This window comes from Copadichromis virginalis, linkage group LG4 (assembly GCF_057382275.1).
Source record: "Copadichromis virginalis isolate Kocher_CV1m ecotype Utaka linkage group LG4, C_Virginalis_male_GT1.1, whole genome shotgun sequence".
Lineage (NCBI taxonomy): Eukaryota > Metazoa > Chordata > Actinopteri > Cichliformes > Cichlidae > Copadichromis > Copadichromis virginalis.
Window position 1 is genome coordinate 35,242,105 of NC_140621.1, and position 19,610 is coordinate 35,261,714.

Consider the following 19,610-nt stretch of genomic DNA (forward strand, 5'->3'; position numbering starts at 1 on the left):
AAGCGTGCAGTGACGTCACTTTTGCTTATTAGAAAGAGTTTGAAGGGAGACGGTCCACTAAAGCACTGCAAGTAAAATCTGTCTTTCCAAGTAATGATCATTTACATATTGTTTTTACTTTATAGGACACAAATGTAATATTCCACTGAACGAAAAAGAGTTGTAACAGGGGCAAAAATAATAATATTAACACGCTGTACCTCAGAAAAAAGAAAATATTCATTCATCCCATTATTTTTTAACAGCATGTTTTTCTTGTAAATATACAAAACATATAAATTCCTGATTACTGAGAGTTATAACCAAGCAGTAACGTGAAGCACCAAACCTGCAGTTTCTCTGACGTCCACTAGAGGCTCCAGCAATGAGTCAGTCCCCATAGACTCCAGTGTTAAAACTTTACAGCAGAACTACGTTTACAGTCTGATATACAAGCTGATTGCATTGTTAGGGGCGTGGCCGCTGCGACTGACAGGTGGATGGTGACACAGGCACTGAAATGTTCTGGGCGGTCCCGGAAACCAGGATGAATCTTTCTTGTCATTGCACTGAGGTACAGTTCATTTCTGTTCAGTGATAAATCAGATGACATGTAGAATGAGGCCTTAACGTGGCTTCCTTCGCAGATTCCTACGCAAACGTTCAGCCTCCTCTCGGGGTTTAGTAATCTTCTTCTTGCTTTATTGGGATTTGATTTTGAAGGTGCGGAGAGGAAGTGGTTCTTCCTCCCCGCAGCTTGACGGTGGGGACCGCGAGGAGCTCGATGGTGACTGTGCACATCGCTGTGTGAATGACAGAGGATGCATGGAGGTCTCCGGCAGCTGGCAGCCACAGATCCGTGTCCTCCTAGGTGCAGCAGCGGCGGCAGCGGGCATCCTCTCCGCGGTGAGTCTGCAGCTCTCCTCCGGGCTGCTCTTTGTTTTCATGCCTGCAGTCTCTCAGCCAGCCACCAGCTGTACTGCAGGTACACCAGGTTACCTAAAGTCTGCATGTGAACTTCAGGTATCAGCAGGGAAGCCTCTGCAGTGAGGGACAGAGGGAGGCACAGCAAACTGTCTCTGATCACTTCATTTAACAGCAGACATCTGCGGCTTTAACGCTCGGAGCGTATCTTTATCATTTAGTCATAAACACCAAGGAGGAGAGAGACAGTTTGAGAGCAAAGCTTTCTCTTCTGGGAATAAAATCGGAGGATTTTGGTAGAAGAGCGTGCAGCAGACTCTCAGTCAGCGTTCCGATCAGGAGCATCTGGATCTGGAGCTCCTGATCGTATCTGAAGTCCTTGTTCAAGGACACAACTGTGGAGCGAGCAGGAGCAGCTGGAGCCAGAGACACACTGATGAGTCTGATGAAGATGAAGCTGCTGATTAACATTTCATATAATCCTCCTCTGGTTTAAAACTGAAGTATGAGGATAAAAGTGATTTAGTTTAAAAATCTGTTAATAGTTAATAATAATCATAACATCACCCATTATTTAATTTTTCATGTATTACACATTTATCTTATCATAAATATCATACGTGGATATATAAGATCAGTGTACGTAACGTAGTCTTCAGACGGCTCCAAACAACCAGTTTCACAGAGTTTTTTGAACTTTTGGATCTGCATGATGTCAGAGAGCAGACAAAAGCTCCACCCACCACCTGTTTAAATGTTGCAGTTGCCCTAAAAGGGGTGGGGCTAAATCTTGTTTCAAACAGAAGAACTGTGAATCATGCAAAGGTACTTAAACTTTCCAGCACAAACTCAGCCTGACGTGCTTACTGAGGTCATAAATCAACAACTTTATTCAAACTCATCGTTACAACAAGAGGAGCTGCCACCTGCTGGCCGTTACAAATAATGCACGATTAGAAAGCTTCAGCACTTTTTCCATCTTTTATTTTCAGCGCGACCAAAACCTCACAGTAAAACAAAGAAACGGTAATTACTTCATCCCTCCTTTACATGCTCAGCCGGCGTCTGTCCACTTATGCTCAGTAAGTAAGGGAGGGAGGCTAATGACTCGTTGCTATTTGTGAATGAAGCTAAATGTGATTTTCTCTCTGGGATAATCTTTCTCTTAATGGTGGAAGTGGTGAATGATTAGGTTTATAAGGATGGATCTGCATCAATCAAACGTGGCTTTTAAGTCCGCTGCAGAGTCATCCAGACTTTGCAAATATAATTTCTTTCTGAAGTCACTCAGAAAAGAGTTTAGAACCAAAATGTATGCACAGGAACTCCAGCCTGCTCTGAACGCTCAGTTTATCGCAGCTTTCTCTATTCTTGGATCTGTATGATGTCATAGAGAGCACATATTCTGACCCACCTGCTGTTTAAACCTTTTTTTTAATGATGAACAACCAATCAGAATAAAGATGTCTTAAAGGGGGAGGGGCTTAAGCGCCTCCTTTTTTTCAGACAGGATGAACCGAGGGCTGCGGTGCGAGATAAAGAAGGATTATTTTGCTCTGTGTTTCATGCAAAGCTGCTGTAAAACCCAACAATAAAAAGATGAATGAGCTGAATGGAGACACTTAAAGTTTTGTGACACTGGTCAGAAGTGACGCACAGAATCCCATCAGCAGTGTGTTCGGCCGGGTTAATGCTTCAGTCCCAGCAAACCAAAGGAAGAAGAAGCCTGAAGACGTGGAGGAGCTCGTGCACATTAGCAGAGACGAGACAGTCAGTGAACGCAGCAGCACTGTGTTTGTGTTACTGTCCTCTGTGCATGCTCATGCCCCCTCTGCCTCCCACTCTCTTTCATCAGGGCACTTCCACCTGAGCCAGCGGCATCATGGGAAGCTCCTCCTCCTCCCTCACTGACGAGGCGGAGGACGATGCGGCGCCCCGGGGTGCAGCTCTGCCTCCCTCTCCCATCATGGGATGCCTGAGGAGCAGCCAAAGCACATTCCTCCCTCGGCAGCTTCCCAGACCGGGCCGGCACAGGGAGCGCAGGTGAGACACGAAGGAGGCGTGGCAAAGACGTAACGATGAGATGAGAACGAGACCGTGGCTCTTTTTCAGTTTGTAATATCTGCAGTGTAATATCCTCTGCAGCGGTCCCACTTCTGCTCTGATTTTTTTTATCAGCGAGCAGGTTTGTTTGTGCCTGCCGGTTTGCTGGGAATCAGAGCTGCAGATAATCAGCGCTGTGCAGCTCCACAGAGACCTGCAGAAACCAGAAGAGGCAGATTTAACCTCTCCTCATCCTCCAGGCTGTCGGCAAACACGCATCTTTGCTAGGCTGCATTTTAACCACATGCTAATGAGCAGAGCAGATTTAGTCTCTTACAAGCATTTAGTTCCTGCAGCTGGGGGTGCAGGGTTAGGGGGTTAAAGTGCAAAGCCAACATGAAGAGCCCTGAATATGAGCTGTAAGCCCAGAGTCTGAGCGCAGGTGCCGCCCTTTAAACTGGCCGATGGTGAGCTAAAGGTTATCAGACCTGCTAACAATGTCTGTAATCCTCCAGGTGTTCAGTAACCATCAGCTTTACTCGATGTCCAGACCCGAGGTTGGAAATAGGGCCAAATCTAAAGTTGTAGATTTGAGTTTTACAGACCGAAGAAGAATCATTTTATTGTTTCTGGGGAAAAATAAGATAAATCGATCTTGAGAAAAGTGAAAATTGTCCTTCTGAGGTAACCGTCAGTTCCCAGCACAGGGTTTAACATGCTGTGTTCAGATGCTCGCCAAAGAAACACGTTAAACAGAATTTAGGTTTAAGTGGTTTAAAAAGGAAACGGGCCACAGAGTTGACGCTGTGTGGCCGTCTGATCACAATCATTACTAACCAGCTGGAACTATACGATGTATATTTCTGATCTCGACCTCAAAGTCACCAAACCTTTCAACAATGTTGAAATGTCTGGGATGCAATCTGGAAGTTTGAATCCAAAGAAGCAAAAACAAGGGAGGAAAACCACAGGAAGCAAAGCGGAGACGCGAGGCGGCGCGAGGGGAATAGGACAGATGGGCAAAGCATCGTCTGTGTTGGGAGTCAAACCCATAAAACGCTCAGCTCAAGGCTTCGATGTCACAGAGATGGACTCTGGAAGATGAACATTAAGATCAAAGGCGTGCAGCAGTCCAGACTGAAGAACTTCCTGTTGCACAGGGGGCGCTCTTACGCTCCTCCAGAATAAACCAATCTCTGTCCTAGCAAATTTTCATCATGCTGTTGATAGAAGAGTTCAAGAAGTTCGAAATAGTTGAGTTTTTAGATTTCTCAGAAGTTTCTGCTGTAGTAAGATGCCACACGCTGCTTTACGGCATCTTCCACTTTGATTTGGGGCATGAAGCGAAGAGGCTGCAGAGAGTTCGTAGCGTCACCTCCAACCACCTCAGTCAGCTGCTTCTGCTGGGCTTTAGCTGCAGCGGGCACCATCCTGAATCGTTAACCGACCAATCAGCACAGATTAGCAGAATGCTAAAAGCTGATTACTGTTTAATTAGGAACCGAGAAAAAATGAAGTCATGTTATTTGAGTTCAGCTGGATCATTGCTGCATGTGTGGGGGCTAAAACGTGAATCCTAAATTGTTTTATCCTCTGAGATTGATTGATTCCCGCTCACTGAGGTCTATTTTCTCCCCGCTAAATTATCCAGCTTCTCCTGCAGCACATGCAATAAACACACTCATACCATCCAGACACTGAGAGTACGTACACAAGCACCGACACACAGCTTCAGGAAACACACAATAAACAGAGAAGCACAGGAGACGAGAACAAAGGAGAAAAACATCTTCAAACCCGCCGTGACCAGAACAGCTGGATCCAGCACCACCACAGCTCTCCCAGCTGCTTTTGTTAATGAGCGACTATAGTAAGGCTGAATCTATGTCCGTCGTTTAGACGTCACCGTGAATATTTCATGAATCGTTCGATATGAATCAAACCGCAGCCTTCCTTATTAATTATTACTGCATTTATGTCAAATAAACCACCGGCGCTCGGCTCACTGTGAGTCATCTTAGCCTTCGGGAGCCTCGGCCGGGAGTCGAGTTACTCGCTGACAGGAAACGGAGCGCTGATGGGGAAATCCCCGGTGGAAGAGCTGGTCTGAAGAAGCCCACTCAAGCTTTCCGCTGGGAATTCAGCTCAGCAGGCCACTGCACTCCCCGTCTGATGCACAGAGATCAAAATACCTTTCATAGATGTGGAGGAGAAGGAAAAGAGGCCGGCCGTGGCATCTGGAAACACACACAGCAGAACAGAAGAAGTTCCAGGGTTCTCCGAGGAATCGCCTCCTTAGAGCTGCAGGAAGTCCAGATCTCAGCAGGTTGTTCCATGATCCACAAAACAATCGGATTCAGGTTTAGAGCTGCCTGCACCTTCAGTGTTTCTCCTCCTTATTGAATGAAATGAAATCAGTTTTCTTAAATCATTTAAGAAAAATGAAATGAAATTATTTAAGATCAATAGCAGAGTACAGGAGTTGATAAGGCGCCAAAATAAAGTCAATAAGAGAAGTAAAAATTAAATTAAATAGAAGTGAAGAGCAGAAGTTAGACTGCTGCAGAATTTCATCATATCTGCAGCTCCGCCTTCTGTTACTACAGTAACCCCACAGCAGACATACGATGTCATTAAAAAGGCTCCAACAGCACAAACACGTCCAGTTCAGGTGAAGCTAGCAGACAGCTAGCAGCTACAGCCGCCTGTGTCACCATCAGTGTCGGGGAGTAACGGAGTACATGTACCAGCGTTACGTATTTAAAATATGAGTAACTGTATTCTGTTACAGTTGAAAAAGGTGGTATTCAGAATACAGTTACTTTGTTTAAATAAATGGATTACATGGCAGTCTTTTCCTGTTTCATATGTTCGGCTGTGTCCTCTCTATTTTGGTGATTCCACGCCGGTGGAAACCCAAACAAACACGCATTAAGAGGCTCTAATGTCTGTGTCTCAGTCTCACGGCCCACGTCACCTCTACTTGCAGCCGCATAATGATGTGAAAAAATATTTATTTAAATATTTTTTTAATTATTATTCAAAAAATGATTTAATATGAAGGCAATAGCAGAGTGTTACATGCATCGCCCTAAAGCATGCAGCCTGATGGGCAGTGTAGTCCGTGCTGCAGGGAGAATGGACTGCCATACCTGTTATGTGTCTGTGAGCGAGGAGGGAGAGAAAGGAAAACTACAAGTTGTCATCGAGCAGAAACGGGAGCTGGAAGCATGTAAATATAATAATAACCACTGCAGCCAAGAAGAGAGCCTGACGAGCCCAGTTGTAAGTAAGCTGTTAAGACTCGACTGTACGCTGTGTTCATGTTTTCCTCTGAAACAATGAGCTCCGTTGCAGCAGCCTTTCAACGCCTCTCTCTGTCTCTGCTAGCAAAGTCGACCCAGACAACCAAGTAAAACTAGTTTTCAGCTACGAGCCGACACGAGCCCGACGTATCAGCCAGAGGTCCTTTACTACGGTTCGGAGCCGCGGACCTGTTTTATATACGCGCTGAGTTTTCTACACGAGATCGCTGCAAAAAGTGCAGCCTTACCTAATGTCCACCTACTGTTACTCATTTATATTAAGATTTAAAACTTAACCGTCAGTAACAGTAATAAATCACAGCAATAGCTCATTCATGTAGTTGTAAACAGCATGATAATATATTAAGTAATCCAAAGTATTCAGAATACGTTACTCTCATTGAGTAACGTATTCTGAATACGTTACAAACTACATTTTGGGGCATGTAATCTGTAATCTGTAGTGGGATACATTTGAAAAGTAACCTTCCTAACACTGGTCACCATCCACCTGTCAGTCACAGAGGCCACGCCCCTAACAGTATAAACTTTAAGCCTTAATACAGTTGAAACAGGTGAGTTATAAAATCAGGTGTTATGAAGGAGGAAATGATGGACAGAGACCAATCAGTTTGTGTTTCTGGCTGTAAACATTTTTATTCCTGATGCAAAGTTTTAGCGTTTCTCAAACAATGTCATGAGAAGATGCTGCACCAAAAGCTTTGTGTTGATTGCTTTGGTTGTCATGGTTACGGTAGTTTTTCGCATTTGTCTGCAAATATTTGCTAACTGCTAGCCAAGTGACTCGCAGTTAGCTGTTCAGTGCAGCTCAAAGAGCAGCAGGAGGCTGTTTGCAGACGAGTTCCAACTACAGCCGCAGCAGTGTGCTGGCATCGAGGGTGGTTGCTGACAGCTCTCCGGGCCGTTCATTTGATTACATCCAACAAAACTTCTCAAAACCTGAGTGGGTGACTCACTTCTGGAGTCCCCAGTGGACGTCAGTGGAACTGCAGCCTTCACAGGTTGCAGGCCGTTTCCCTGCATCGGTTCCTTTTTCAGCCGCTGTAATTTGCAGCTAAAAGGCTCTCATTGTGTCCGGATTATGAGAAACATTTCCAGGAAATTGGATCCATCCGTCACTTTGTGCAGCAGCTGTTTTGGGACTACTTCCATCTGATTTGGTTTAAATTGAGTTGAATGAATGAGCATACAGCATTTATCTGCATGGAAATATGGGCCGATGAACGCACAGGGGATCTGCAGAAAATGAGCACCTCCAACTTTTATGACCTTAGAAAGTTCTCATGTTTATATCTTGTCAGTAAAAATAACTCGGGGTTTTCTGTATTGCACAGCCTTCTGCGTGGGTAACGAGCAGCTTGTTTCTCAAGCACACAAACAGCAGAGGTTCTCACGAAGGCCGGTTGTTGATTAAAAGTGTGTTTTGTCCCGAGCGCGGCGTGCAGCAGCCGTCACCTGCCTCTCACAGACAGCTTGTTCTGCAGTAAATCCTTCAGGTCAGCTGTGCTGGAAGTTTCAGGCTTCATGCCAAACTACTTAGAAAAGTGCAGCCAGAAAATGTGGGCCAGCCTGAACACGGCTGTGACGCTGGCTCCCGAGGTCTCGTTCCTCCCTGGACACCAGGGTGCAGATTATCTGGGTCTGCTTTACAGCCGAGCATGAATCTGAGATTAGAACCGTGTTTTTATTCTATATTCACAAAGACGCTGAGCAGCCTGCTCGCGATGAAGCCGGCGTCAGGGAGGCAAAAGTGGAAGAGCAGATTTTGTTGTTTCATTTGCATATTCGTGCATTTTAATATTTTCCCTCCAGCACAGCAAAGGAAACTGTTATTCACTCACTCGTTTATATTTGGATTTCTTCTCATATTTTCAGGATTTTTCTTCCATTTTCGTCTCTCGGGCTTTCACAGATAAACACACTGAAGCTCGATGTGGCTGTGGTTTGCTTTTAGCAGATACTCACGGTGGAAATTTTCACCAGTGTCATGAAAAACACGGCAAAGTTTATCTAACATTTCCAGACATCATTCTTATCTCAATGAAGAAAATGTCTGAGACTGATCAGCTACTCTGCTTATTTCAAGCTGTTCATTTAATTCTTGATCTCTAGATTCAAAATAATCCAATATGGAGGGCAGGGAGTGCAAAGATTAATATTTAAAATTAAACTAAACTTAACTAAATATAAGGAAATAAATAAGTAAATTGTTATACAGTGTTCCCTCGATATAATGCGGTTCACCTTTCGCGGCCTCGCTGTTTCGCGGATTTTTTTGGGTGCAATTATACTTTTTTTTTTTCTTACAACACATTGTATTGTCAGTTAAAGACACGCTGCATATGAATACTGCTGAAAAAAGCTGGAGAGGATGAGGACCCAAAGATGACGAAACATCATCCACCCAGGAGACGCTTTGACCAATATCTATTTTTAACAACTGGTGTTTGCTGATGGATTTTATTTGTAGGAATAATATATATTAATATATATTAGTCCGACTCATATGTTGATCGATATTAGCTTTTTGCCGATATAATAAATCTGCATTTGTAACGGCTGATAAATAAGAGTAAAGAAGAGACAATAGAAACACTCTTCAAACGTCTTATTAGTGTTGATGTTGCATAGTTTGTCCACCAGAGGGCGCTCTGCAACTTTTTTGTTTAGAATGCCTCAAAAAAGGAGTCAACAAGTAATTCATGACTTGTTGTAGCAATGAAACACGATTATTTTTTAGCTAAATTTTTATACTATATTGGTAAATCATCATAAATGGATTTTGATATCGATATCGGTCTCAATAATCTTACATCGGTCAGGTTCTGATGTTAATGTCCTCCCGTTTGATCACATGACTCTGTTTCTCTCTGTAGTTTCTCCTCTGGATCGATGCCCATCCAGAGGAGTCAGTGGGCGTGCGGCTGCTGCACTTTCCTCAACGCCGCCGGTGCCCCCCGCTGCTCCATCTGTGAAGCTCCTCGGCAGGGACCCGATGCCCGGTGGATGTGGCCCGGAGCAAGCAGAGAGGACGACGGTTGGGCGTGCCCACGCTGCACACTGGCGAACTCCCCTGACAGCCTGGCCTGCAACCTCTGCGGCTATGCCAGGGCGTCCGCGGAAGCCCAGCCCCGGCCTCAGCGCTCCAGCAGCTGCTCCGGCCCCCTCAGGATGTCCTGGACGGAGACGTGCCGACCCCAGAGCAGGAAGCAGCCCGGAGACGCCGACAAAAGCAGCCTGGCATGGGAGTGCTCGAGGTGCACGCTGCAGAACACGCCCACCTCTATGTCCTGTTCGGCCTGCGGTGGACCCCGCAAACTGTCCCTCCCTCAGATCCCGGCCGAGGCGCTCCTCATGCCCGACGTCTGCGAGGATCATGGAGCACGGCGGGCCGAACCTGCAGCGGCGGCGCTCTCGCTATCAATTTCCACCCGAGGGGAGAGTTTACATGCAGAAGCTTTGCATCCGAACACCTCCTCCGTGCTGACTGCGCCCCCTGCTGGCCACAACAATCCAGTGCCCTGCAGCCGCAGAGAGGTGCCCCCTCCAGATGTTGGCCTCAGCCAGGCTCAGAGCACGTCTTCTCCCTCCATCCTCGCTGTGTCCCATCCCTCCACCCAGCCGGAGCTGCTGGCCGGCAGGAGACTCAGCATCCTTAAAGAAGAGATGTCCCCGTTGTCACCTGCATCAGACGCCTCCATGTCATTCTCGCTCGCTGTGAACAGGATGGAGGAGTGGGCGTGTCCGGCGTGCACACTCATAAACCGGCTGGAGTCCAAACACTGCCAGGCCTGCCACACCCCTCAGCAGCTAAAAGCAGAATTGTTCCCAAGGAGGAAGGAGAGCCGGCTGGTGGAGGCGCTGCGGCAGAGTGACGAGGGCACGGCCAAAGAGCTGTGGGAGAACATCGTCAGCTTCTGCAGAGAGGTGCGTTTAAAGCACACACCCACCTTTAAATTTAAGGTAGAAACAAGAGTTTATGCTGATGTTACTTCACTATCATGGAGGTGGACTGACAGTCTTCCTCAGAGCCAAAACGACCTCCACCCAGAGTGCAGAGCAGCCTGAACTTCGCTGTGTTCAGCTCTGGATCTGCATCAGAACCTCCGACATTAACGAGAAAAATTAAACAGGTTAAACAGCAGATGGAGGAGTGGGCGTGTCAGGCGTGCACATCTCATTGCATCATCGTCTTCTTCTTCTCCCAGAACGCGGTGACGTTTGTGGACGACAGTTTCCCTCCTGGTCCAAAGTCCGTCGGCTTCCCGTTGGACGACAGCGTCCAGCATCGGGTCAAGAAGTGGCTTCGTCCACAGGAAATCAGCTGCGCCGCCTTCAGAGACCGCGGCGTGAAGTGGACCGTTTTCCGCACGCTGCGTCCGTCCGACATCCTGCAGGGGCTTCTGGGTAACTGCTGGTGAGCTGATTATGCTGTCACAGAGTTTATTATTGATTATTATTCCCAGGATTTATTTCTGGATGATTGTTTAAGCACATTAAAGGAAGGCTGTGTTCGGGGAGCAGGTTCCTGAGCGCCTTGGCTGTTCTGGCGGAGCGGCCGGAGCTGGTGGAGAAGGTGATGGTGACCCGCTCGCTGTGCGCAGAGGGAGCCTATCAGGTGCGTCTGTGCAAAGACGGCTCGTGGACGACAGTGCTGGTGGACGACATGCTGCCGTGCGACGAGAGCGGCCACCTCCTCTTCTCTCAGGTGAAATTGTTCACGTGATGTGTGGTTGGTGTTGGAAAAAGGTCTCAGCTCAAAACACGGGGAAAAGTCCAGAGTTTTTCAAGGTAACTTTATTTATACCCAAAAGCAAGGTAAATTTGCTCTACAGAAAAATGACAGCATTTGGCATCCCTTCAAAAAAAAACACACATACCTAATAAAGATATAAACCTCACTGTAGCACATATATAGTAATTTAATATCTCGAATCAAAAACAAAAACAGTTCTTATTTAATTCAGTGACAGCAACGGGGACAAAGCTATTTTTCTAACGCTTTGTCCTGCATCTCGGAAATAGAAGCCTCCGTCCTGAGGAAAGAAGCTGAAATTCACCTCTTAGAGGATGGGAACCATTTTTAAAGATTGGTAGAGCCATCCTCTGTACCTGCTTGGAGCACAGGGAGGCTAAACAAGACTCCCATCTTTAAGTTATCCTCTTCTTCCTTTGTACTCTGCGGCGCCACCCAGTGGCCTGAATTACACCTTACACAGTGAATTACACATTAAAAGAAGAGGCGATTCCTGTAGCATCATGGGTATTCCTCCATATCTGAGGCATTTCTGTTTAAAGGCACTTTGTGTGATTGCCCGCTGCAGAATTCTGCTTCACCACCAGAGGGCAGCGTTTTATTACTGCCTGAGTTCGGATGTTTTATCTGTGGAAGAATATCCTTTAGATTTTTTACAGGTTTCGACTGCAGTAAAATAATTTCTGTCCACCACACCGTACTTCACGGCATTTTGAGTTCAGGCATCAAATGAGCAGCAGTTAGCTAACAGATGTTTTATCTCTTGGAGTAGGTGAAGAAAACTATCCCTGGATTACTTTAATACTTTAATGCATCTTAGAATTTGGAGGTTTCTAATGGAAGTCCTGACGTGTCCACTCTCAGGTCCTGTTAGCCTGCTTTTGTCAGTAATGATGAGATCAGGATCAGGAACAGGCTTCGGGTTCTCTGATTAGCTGTGAGCACATATGTGCACTTCCTCTTCTCGTCATCATGTTCAAGCTTTGATCCTCTCCATCCTCCCCAGGCCCAGAGGAAGCAGCTGTGGGTGGCTCTGATTGAAAAGGCTCTGGCCAAGCTCCACGGTTCCTACTTTGCTTTGCAAGCCGGCCGCGCCATCGAGGGCCTCTCCACCCTGACCGGGGCCCCCTGCGAGTCGCTGGCCCTTCAGGTCAGTGCCACCAACCCCAAAGAGGAGCCCATCGACACGGACCTGATCTGGGCCAAGATGCTGAGCTCCAAAGAGGCCGGGTGAGACGTTTGTGGGAAGGTTGAAGCGCTCTGAGAGGACGGAGCTGTTTCTTTAAGCTCGGTTAACCCCGCCTCTGTTCGTGCTGCTGTTAGGTTCCTGATGGGGGCGTCCTGCGGTGGAGGTAACATGAAGGTGGACGACGCGGAGTACGAGTCTCTAGGTTTACGTCCGCGACACGCGTACTCTGTGCTCGATGTGCGGGACGTTGACGGCCACAGGTGAGGCTTCGAGGTCGCTCCGTTGGTTACCGTTCTCGTTATCTCATTATAGTTTAGTAAAAATAATAATAATACATTTTATTTAAAAATAGCGCCTTTCAGAGCACCCAAGGACACTGTACAACAAATAAGAGATATATTTAAAAAAAACCAAAAAAAAAAAAAAAACCCAGAGAAACTGGAAATATGCACAATAATAAGAGTAACAGGTAAAAGTTAAGAGCAGGTTTAAAAAACATGAACACAGAAGCTGAGAAACCTGCAGATCCTCCAGCAGAGAGCCATAGTTTACAGCCTGATGCTCAAACTGATTGAATGATAAAATATCTATAACTCACCTGTTTGAATTGGATTAAAGCTGAGTTTAGCGTTAATAGGGGTGTGGCTTCTTTGACGGACAGGTGGATGGGCGTTTGTCCCCCTCAGTAAAAACTGGAAAGACTTCCTTCCATATATGGTGTTGGAAACCTGGTGCCTGGTTTTGGAGTTTTTCCATAAACAACGTTTCAAACATAAATTAATGCAGAAAAATTCACCACAAATCAAAGAAGCCCCGCCTACTCAGCTCCACCCTCTCGTCCACATACAGTCATTCTGTGTCCAAAACACTGACGGTCAGACAGACCCGCTGATGACATCACTCTCTGAGTCTCTGCTTGAAGTTAACAGTTACAAAGTCGACCAAAGAGACGCCACAAGACCGAAAAGGAGACGCAAAGCAAACTGAGCGCAGAACAAAGTGCAGCAGGGAGTCGAACACCCGGCCACACGACGTGAAACCTGACCACACACACGAGCGCACATCCATCCTGAACAGACACAAATAAGAGCAGCAGAGACGAACTGCACAAACAGCAGAGACTCGATGTCTGCAGTCGTGTGCCTGCATCAGTCAGAGTGACTTGCTCCTGCGTGGGACAGGCGGGGGTGTTTTCTCCAAGCCTGAGCCCGGAGGCTCTGCTCTTATCATCCATCAAAACTCCCACAGTATAAATGCAGCAGGTCTGCAGACGAGCGCTGCCTTAAGGACACATTCAGAGAACAAATGTTCCTCTCAGCGTCACTCCATTAACCGCTTCATCATTCACACGCATACGGGATGTTTCCTCAAACCTACAGCGGCGACTGCTGCGAGCTACAGGGAGGAGGATCCGCAGGAGGAGGTGGCAGGAGTCGAACTGCAAGAGAAACCCTGGAGGGAACGGGAGGCTGATTACTCACAAACGGATGTTTTTCTGTCAGTGGGGTTGGAGGTGGAGTCTGCAGACGCTTGAAAAAGTTTGAAAGAACAGCTCTGCGATGTCTCCGTGGGCGTCAGACCCATCTCATTAACCCAGCAGCGTGAACATTTAGAAGACGTGAAACACATACCGCACATCACTGTGAGTCATCAGCATCTTCTTCATCGTACTCCTCGAAAAATTTAGAACCGCCTCTGACCGTGTGCACGAAGCAGTGATGAAGAGCAGGCTGTTCCTAAATGTTCACGCATCTTTAAGCTTTTATTAAGCGAGGAGCTGCATACACACTAAATCTGTTCAATTCAATTTTATTCATACGGCGCCAAATTACAACAACAGTCCTCTTCAAAGCGCTTTATATTGTAAGGTAGACCCAACAATCCTATGACCCCCTGTGAGCCAGCACTCGGTGACAGTGGGAAGGAAAAACTCCCTTTTAACAGGAAGAAACCAGGTGGAGGAATCAGTGCAATCTGGCACTTCCAGCTGGTTTTAAACCGCATAACCTGCTCCAGACCAGGTCACATGTTCAGCACCAGTTACCATGGTGATATAGCCAGGTTATAAAGGCTCGCCAAATCTGACTTTAAGCTAGCGAGCCTGTTAATCCCATTGTGTGTGTCAGGTTACTGCAGCTGAGGAACCCGTGGGGTCGCTTCTCCTGGACCGGAGCCTGGGCGGACGACTGGTCAGACTGGCCTCCGCAGCTGAAGAGGGAGCTGTGCGCCCAGCGAGCCGAGGACGGCCTGTTCTGGATGGACTTCTGGGATTTCACCAGGTGACGGCAGCAGCGTGTTTTTGATGTCTGCGTTAGTTTTATTCCCGGTCTGAGCAGGAAGACCTAAAAACAGAAGAAAACTTTACTCAGATGTAAAGTGGGAAAAACAAAGAGTTCATTTATGACAAATGACAGAATATAAAGTGTTCATTAACATCCACCCCGCCTGCTCTCTCTGCCCTCTTGTGCGTTGCTTTGTGTAATCTGTGACTGTAAAGTCGTCCTAACTCTCTTGCTAAAGGCTCTCTGGTGACCTGCAGAGTAAAGAAAAGCATCAAAACGCTGAACAAAAACAGACTCGCTGTTCTCTCCGGTCAGGTACTTTGACTCCGTGGACATCTGTAAGATCCACTCAGACTGGCAGGAGGTTCGAGTCCCCGGCGTTTTCCCCCGAGCCGCCGACGTCCCCGTGTCGGTGGTGTCGATCACGGTGCTGGAGAGGACGGCCATGGAGCTGGCTTTATTCCAGCAGGGCAGCAGGTAGGACGCGCACCTGTGCGGCTTTTCGTAACGTCACCGCTGTCACCTGAGCACCACAGAGGTGATAGTAAAGATAAATAAACGTCAGCGATGAAGTAAAGATGGTGAAATAAAAGAGCCGTGTTTCAGGCGCTGGGACACGGCAGAGAGCCACCTGCTGGATCTGTGCGTGCTGGTGTTTCGGGTCGCCTACGACAGCGCCGGCACGCTGACGCTGGGCCGCCTGCTGGCTCACAGCCGCCGCTCGGTGAGGAGGTTCGTGGGCTGCGATGTCATGCTGGAGCCGGGCGAGTATGCCGTCCTCTGCTGCGCCTTTAACCACTGGCACAGCTGCATCACCGAGGGCGGAGGTAAGAACACGAGCACTCAATCTCCATGATGATTCTATATTTTGCAGCCAAAATGTGTCTTCTTTAAAAAGTGTTTTTACTCCAAAGGAGTCGGAGCTGGAAGATGATCCTGGTAGAAAATGTAGTTTAAATGGAGCTTCAACTGGTTCTGAGCAGACACATATCCCCCACATGCTGGTTAAAGCCCTGAAAGTTTACCCAGAATGCACTTTTTAAAGTTCTGGGGTTCGGCTGCTGAACAAAAAGCAGACTGCACCGTGGAGTGGACGTGAAGTTGGTTTCGTTGCAGAGCTTAAATCTGTTTTCCAGCCCTGAAAGTTTTGTGGCGATGGCTCCTGCACTCATCAGGTCATTAAGACTCAAAATGCAAGAAAAGGCTGAATTTTAGCCCCTCAGTGCAGAGCATCCAGCTCCATGTAAATGCTGCATGAACTCATTAAAGAGTTCAAAAGAGGTCAGGGGGAAACCGACTCAGGGGGAAACTGACTCAGGGGGAAACTGACTCAAGGGGAAACCGACTCAGGGGGAAACCGACTCAGGGGGAAACCGACTCAGGGGGAAACCGACTCAGGGGGAAACCGACTCAGGTGTACCTGAAGCGTCGCAGCAGGCGTTACACCGTCATCAGTGAGCCGCTGTTGTGCTGTTTCAGTGAGCTGCGGCAGGTCGGAGGCGCCTGGCTACGTGCTGGCGGTCTACAGCTCCAGACTGGTGATGGTGGAGCAAGTGACGGCCTCCAGCACCACCATCGCCGACGCCATCATCCAGCTGGCAGAAACCAAAGGCGAGCGGCACGAGGTGAGAGAATCTGAGAGCTTTGAAACATGTTTGTCACCTCTGACGTCCTCAAAGACTGAAACTCATTCAGATGTGTGTAGTTCATTCAGTATTTATGAGCTCTTAAATCTCTCGTCTTCATTTCATCGCTAACGATTTCAAATCGACTTCATTCATCATTAAACAACATCCACCCTGACATTAACAGGAAGTCTCTTTCATTGCTTCAAACTTTGACCTGTAATGGAGAATCACTGTTGCGTGTCAGGGTCGGGAGGGGATGACCTGTTACTACCTGACCCACGGCTGGGCGGGGCTTATCGTCATGGTGGAGAACAGGCACCCGAGGCATCACCTGCACGTGTCCTGCGACTGCAGCGACAGCTTCAACGTGGTGTCGACACGCAGCAGCCTGAAGACCATCGACAGCATCCCTCCTCTGCACAGGTGCGCCGCACGCCGAGCCTCACGCTCCCACCCGGGAACGCCGCGACATTTCAGCGCAACTTTCAAAACGCCGCTGTACTTCATACACACTTAAATCCCAGCTGAGACCTGTTTGTAGTGGGACGCACCGAGACACGTGCCACCGTCCACAAACCTGTGGATCTGACTCTATCGGGAAATAGTCACAACTCAATTATGTGTTAATATTTAATTTCCTCGCTCTGAGAAATTAAAGGGGCGGAGCATGTTTGTACACCTGTGACTTGGTCTGTGTTTGTCTCTCAGACAGGTGCTTGTGGTTTTGTCTCAGCTGGAGGGGAACGCTGGGTTCTCCATCACGCACAGACTGGCTCACCGGAAGGCCGTCCAGGCCTCTCTGGGGAACTGGAGCCCCTCGAAGGCGACGCACAGTCCGGCTCTGAGCCCCGAGACCGCAGGTCTGCACCGGCCTCGGCCGCTATGACGAGCCGGGAGGAAGCATCTCGATGGACACAGGAACTCATCGGACCGCTGCCTTGATAGAGAACAGGGTTATTTCCCACGGACACCGAGTCTGTTAGAGTCAGAGCTCCTCATCGGCAGAAGTTATCAAAGTGAGGCTGAAAGAAAACAGGGTTAACATCAGAAAACACTTTAATTCTCCTTAAATCTAAGTTTAAACCAGTCTGAGATTACTTTAAACTGAATTTAATTAAGATGAAATTCATTTTCTACGAACTGTTTAAGGACCAGAGTTCACACATCATCTGTCATCACCAGAATAACACGCCACGTCTGATTGGACGACACGAACAGAGATGGCGACGCGTCACACAGCGACGTGACGGCTCGTCAGAGCGCGGACGAGCTCAATAATTCGGTTTCTCTTTCTTACAGATGTGGAACAGATGTTCCAAAGGTTCAGACATCATGTTGCTGTTAATCCCATCTGTTGGTTTGAAATGGAAGCAGCCCTCCCATTGGCTGGTTCACATTTGGTAAAAGGATGAGTATTTACTCTTTACTCTACAGACTAATTGCAATCATTCATCCACACACTTGTTTTTTTATTCTTTAGTTTTAAATATTTACGTAACTTCACATCTGGAGCAGCCAGGGATGAACCACAGGCCTGAGGAGCAGGTGTACCTCCTGACTTCAGTGGGAGTTTCTGTAGCCTGTCCGATCGATCTGTGTTATTATTTCAGAGGTTGAAGCATTTGTCTCTTCACAGATCTTTAAATGTCTCCTGCTCATTTCTGCCTCCATAGTTTTAATCTCGGACCTTCTTTATCTGCTGCTGACTCTTCGTGCAGCCGTTTGAGTTTCTGTCCCTTCAAGGCCCTACTGCCTTTACAGCCGTTTTGTTTCTCATTGGCCAGCTTCTGTAAGCCTGCAGAGGGGCAGCACTTAGTGTCTGTGAGCTGTGCTGTTCCTGTAGCAAAGGGAGAAGCTGCATGAGAGCCAGTTTCCCGTCTGCAGGGATGAAGCTTCTTCTTTTAAGCCAGTCTGGAAGTTAGTGCCGTCTCAGCTCCTTCAACATAAAAGCACGCTGTAACCTTTTCTTCTTCTTCTTCTGGATTATTGCAGGAAATCGTCTCAGTGTGAAATGCTATTTAATACCTTCCCTTTTTATCACTACAAACTGACACTACGTTTGTGAGCAAGCGGTCATGATCAACCTGTGAATGTTCACCTGTAAGGCGGGATTCACACCTGCACGCTGCTCCAACACTTGAAGGTGGAGCTCCTGATTGCTCTCTGATTTGACTCCAACATTTTGATGCTACTCCCTCAGGATTTCCATATTGTGATTTCATTGGCTAGTGGCAGCACTGGAGTATTTGTATAAGCATGACTTGATTGGCTGACACCAGGTGAAGCTCGAAACACCTCCGTGTGAATCCTGCCTAACATCTGAAAGTGAAGGTCAGAAATTTGGTTTCAATTTTATCTACATAACACCAAACAACAACAGCCACCCCAGGTATTTGTATTGTAAGGTAGAGACTCTACAATAATACAGAGAAAACCCCAACAATCAGATGAGCAAGGACTTTGGCGACAGTGGGAAGGAAAAACTCCCTTTTAGCAGGAAGAAACGTCCAGCAGAACCAGTTTCATCTGCTCTGACCTCATAGTTGCACAGAGTTTAAATTAAATTTTGAATTTAGTCTAAAGTAACACGTTTTTTGGGGTTTTTTGGGTTTTTTTTTTTGCCCAACTCTGATTGGATGAGCTGGACCTGCAGGTGTCTTCCAGCCCAGGTGTCTGTTAACACTTTGACTTCTGCCTTGGGAGCCGCAGAGAAGTGAACCCGGAGCCGCACCCCCCCCCCCCCAGAAACACCACATTTAGAGCAGAAATCACACGATGCACTTTATCCGTCACATCAGAGCATGTTCAGGTCCACGCTGTCTTTGCTGCAACCACTGACACGTGATTGGAGGGCAGCCGTGGAGATGACGTGGTGTCCGCGTGATGTTTGAATGTTGTGTTTTAGAGTCACAGCGCAGAGCTGCTGTGTGAAGCATTAGCACTTTATCAACTGTATGCTGGAGTCTCTTTTATTTTGAAGGACGTGTAGGAAACAGTTTTATTCTCGTGGATTTAAAACTACCATCGTGTTGACAGAATAAAAACTATGCAAATGTTTGAAAGCTGTCTTTATGCTTCAGAAAAACAAGTCGAGCTCTTTATCTGCAGCTTCTCTTCTCTGATAGCAGGGTGAAAATAGACGTGTATGCATTCTGATGTGGTTAGTGTTACACTGAAGCTTTTTAAACGTTCAGGTTGACTTTTACTCCGTATTCTGTTCGCTCAGTAGCTACTTTAATATAAAGTTTATATACTGTATGCATAGCAGTATGAATGTAAATAACAATAGAAAAAAATATGCGGGTGAACTGAAGGAAATAAACATTTGAAAGTTTTCACATCTTCGTTTTTTCATTTTTTGAGACGCAATCAGCAGAAAAGTCTTTTAATGCAGTATTTCACAATAAACAGTTGCATGGCCCTTTACAGTGTGGAGAATTAAATACACAGAATTATCTAGAGTTCTTTTTTATAATTCGTGAG

General features: G+C 47.0%; 1 protein-coding gene across 2 annotated transcripts; it reads left to right on the plus strand.

The window, feature by feature from the left end:
* Window positions 1-706: 706 nt before the first annotated feature.
* LOC146712034 (calpain-15-like) lies at window positions 707-19,465 on the plus strand. 2 transcript variants are annotated; one of them, XM_085455146.1, is made up of 13 exons: window positions 707-885; window positions 2,759-2,946; window positions 9,149-10,199; window positions 10,481-10,689; window positions 10,797-10,980; window positions 12,035-12,258; window positions 12,352-12,477; window positions 14,344-14,496; window positions 14,815-14,976; window positions 15,106-15,326; window positions 15,979-16,124; window positions 16,372-16,550; window positions 16,836-19,465. In XM_085455146.1, exons 2-13 carry the CDS (start codon window positions 2,786-2,788, stop codon window positions 17,011-17,013), a joined length of 2,994 nt encoding a protein of 997 aa, XP_085311272.1. In that variant the 5' UTR covers window positions 707-885; window positions 2,759-2,785; the 3' UTR covers window positions 17,014-19,465. The 2 variants fall into 2 exon arrangements, with proteins under 2 accessions (XP_085311272.1, XP_085311273.1); XM_085455147.1 differs by having other exon boundaries at window positions 16,840-19,465.
* The last annotated feature ends 145 nt before the right edge of the window (window positions 19,466-19,610 follow it).

Coding starts and splice junctions, on each gene's coding strand:
- LOC146712034 (XM_085455146.1), top strand. CDS start 2,786: ATGGGAAGCTCCTCCTCCTCCCTCACTGACGAGGCGGAGGACGATGCG. Junction 12,259..12,351: donor CTGAGCTCCAAAGAGGCCGG/GTGAGACGTTTG, acceptor TGCTGCTGTTAG/GTTCCTGATGGGGGCGTCCT. Junction 12,478..14,343: donor CGGGACGTTGACGGCCACAG/GTGAGGCTTCGA, acceptor TGTGTGTGTCAG/GTTACTGCAGCTGAGGAACC.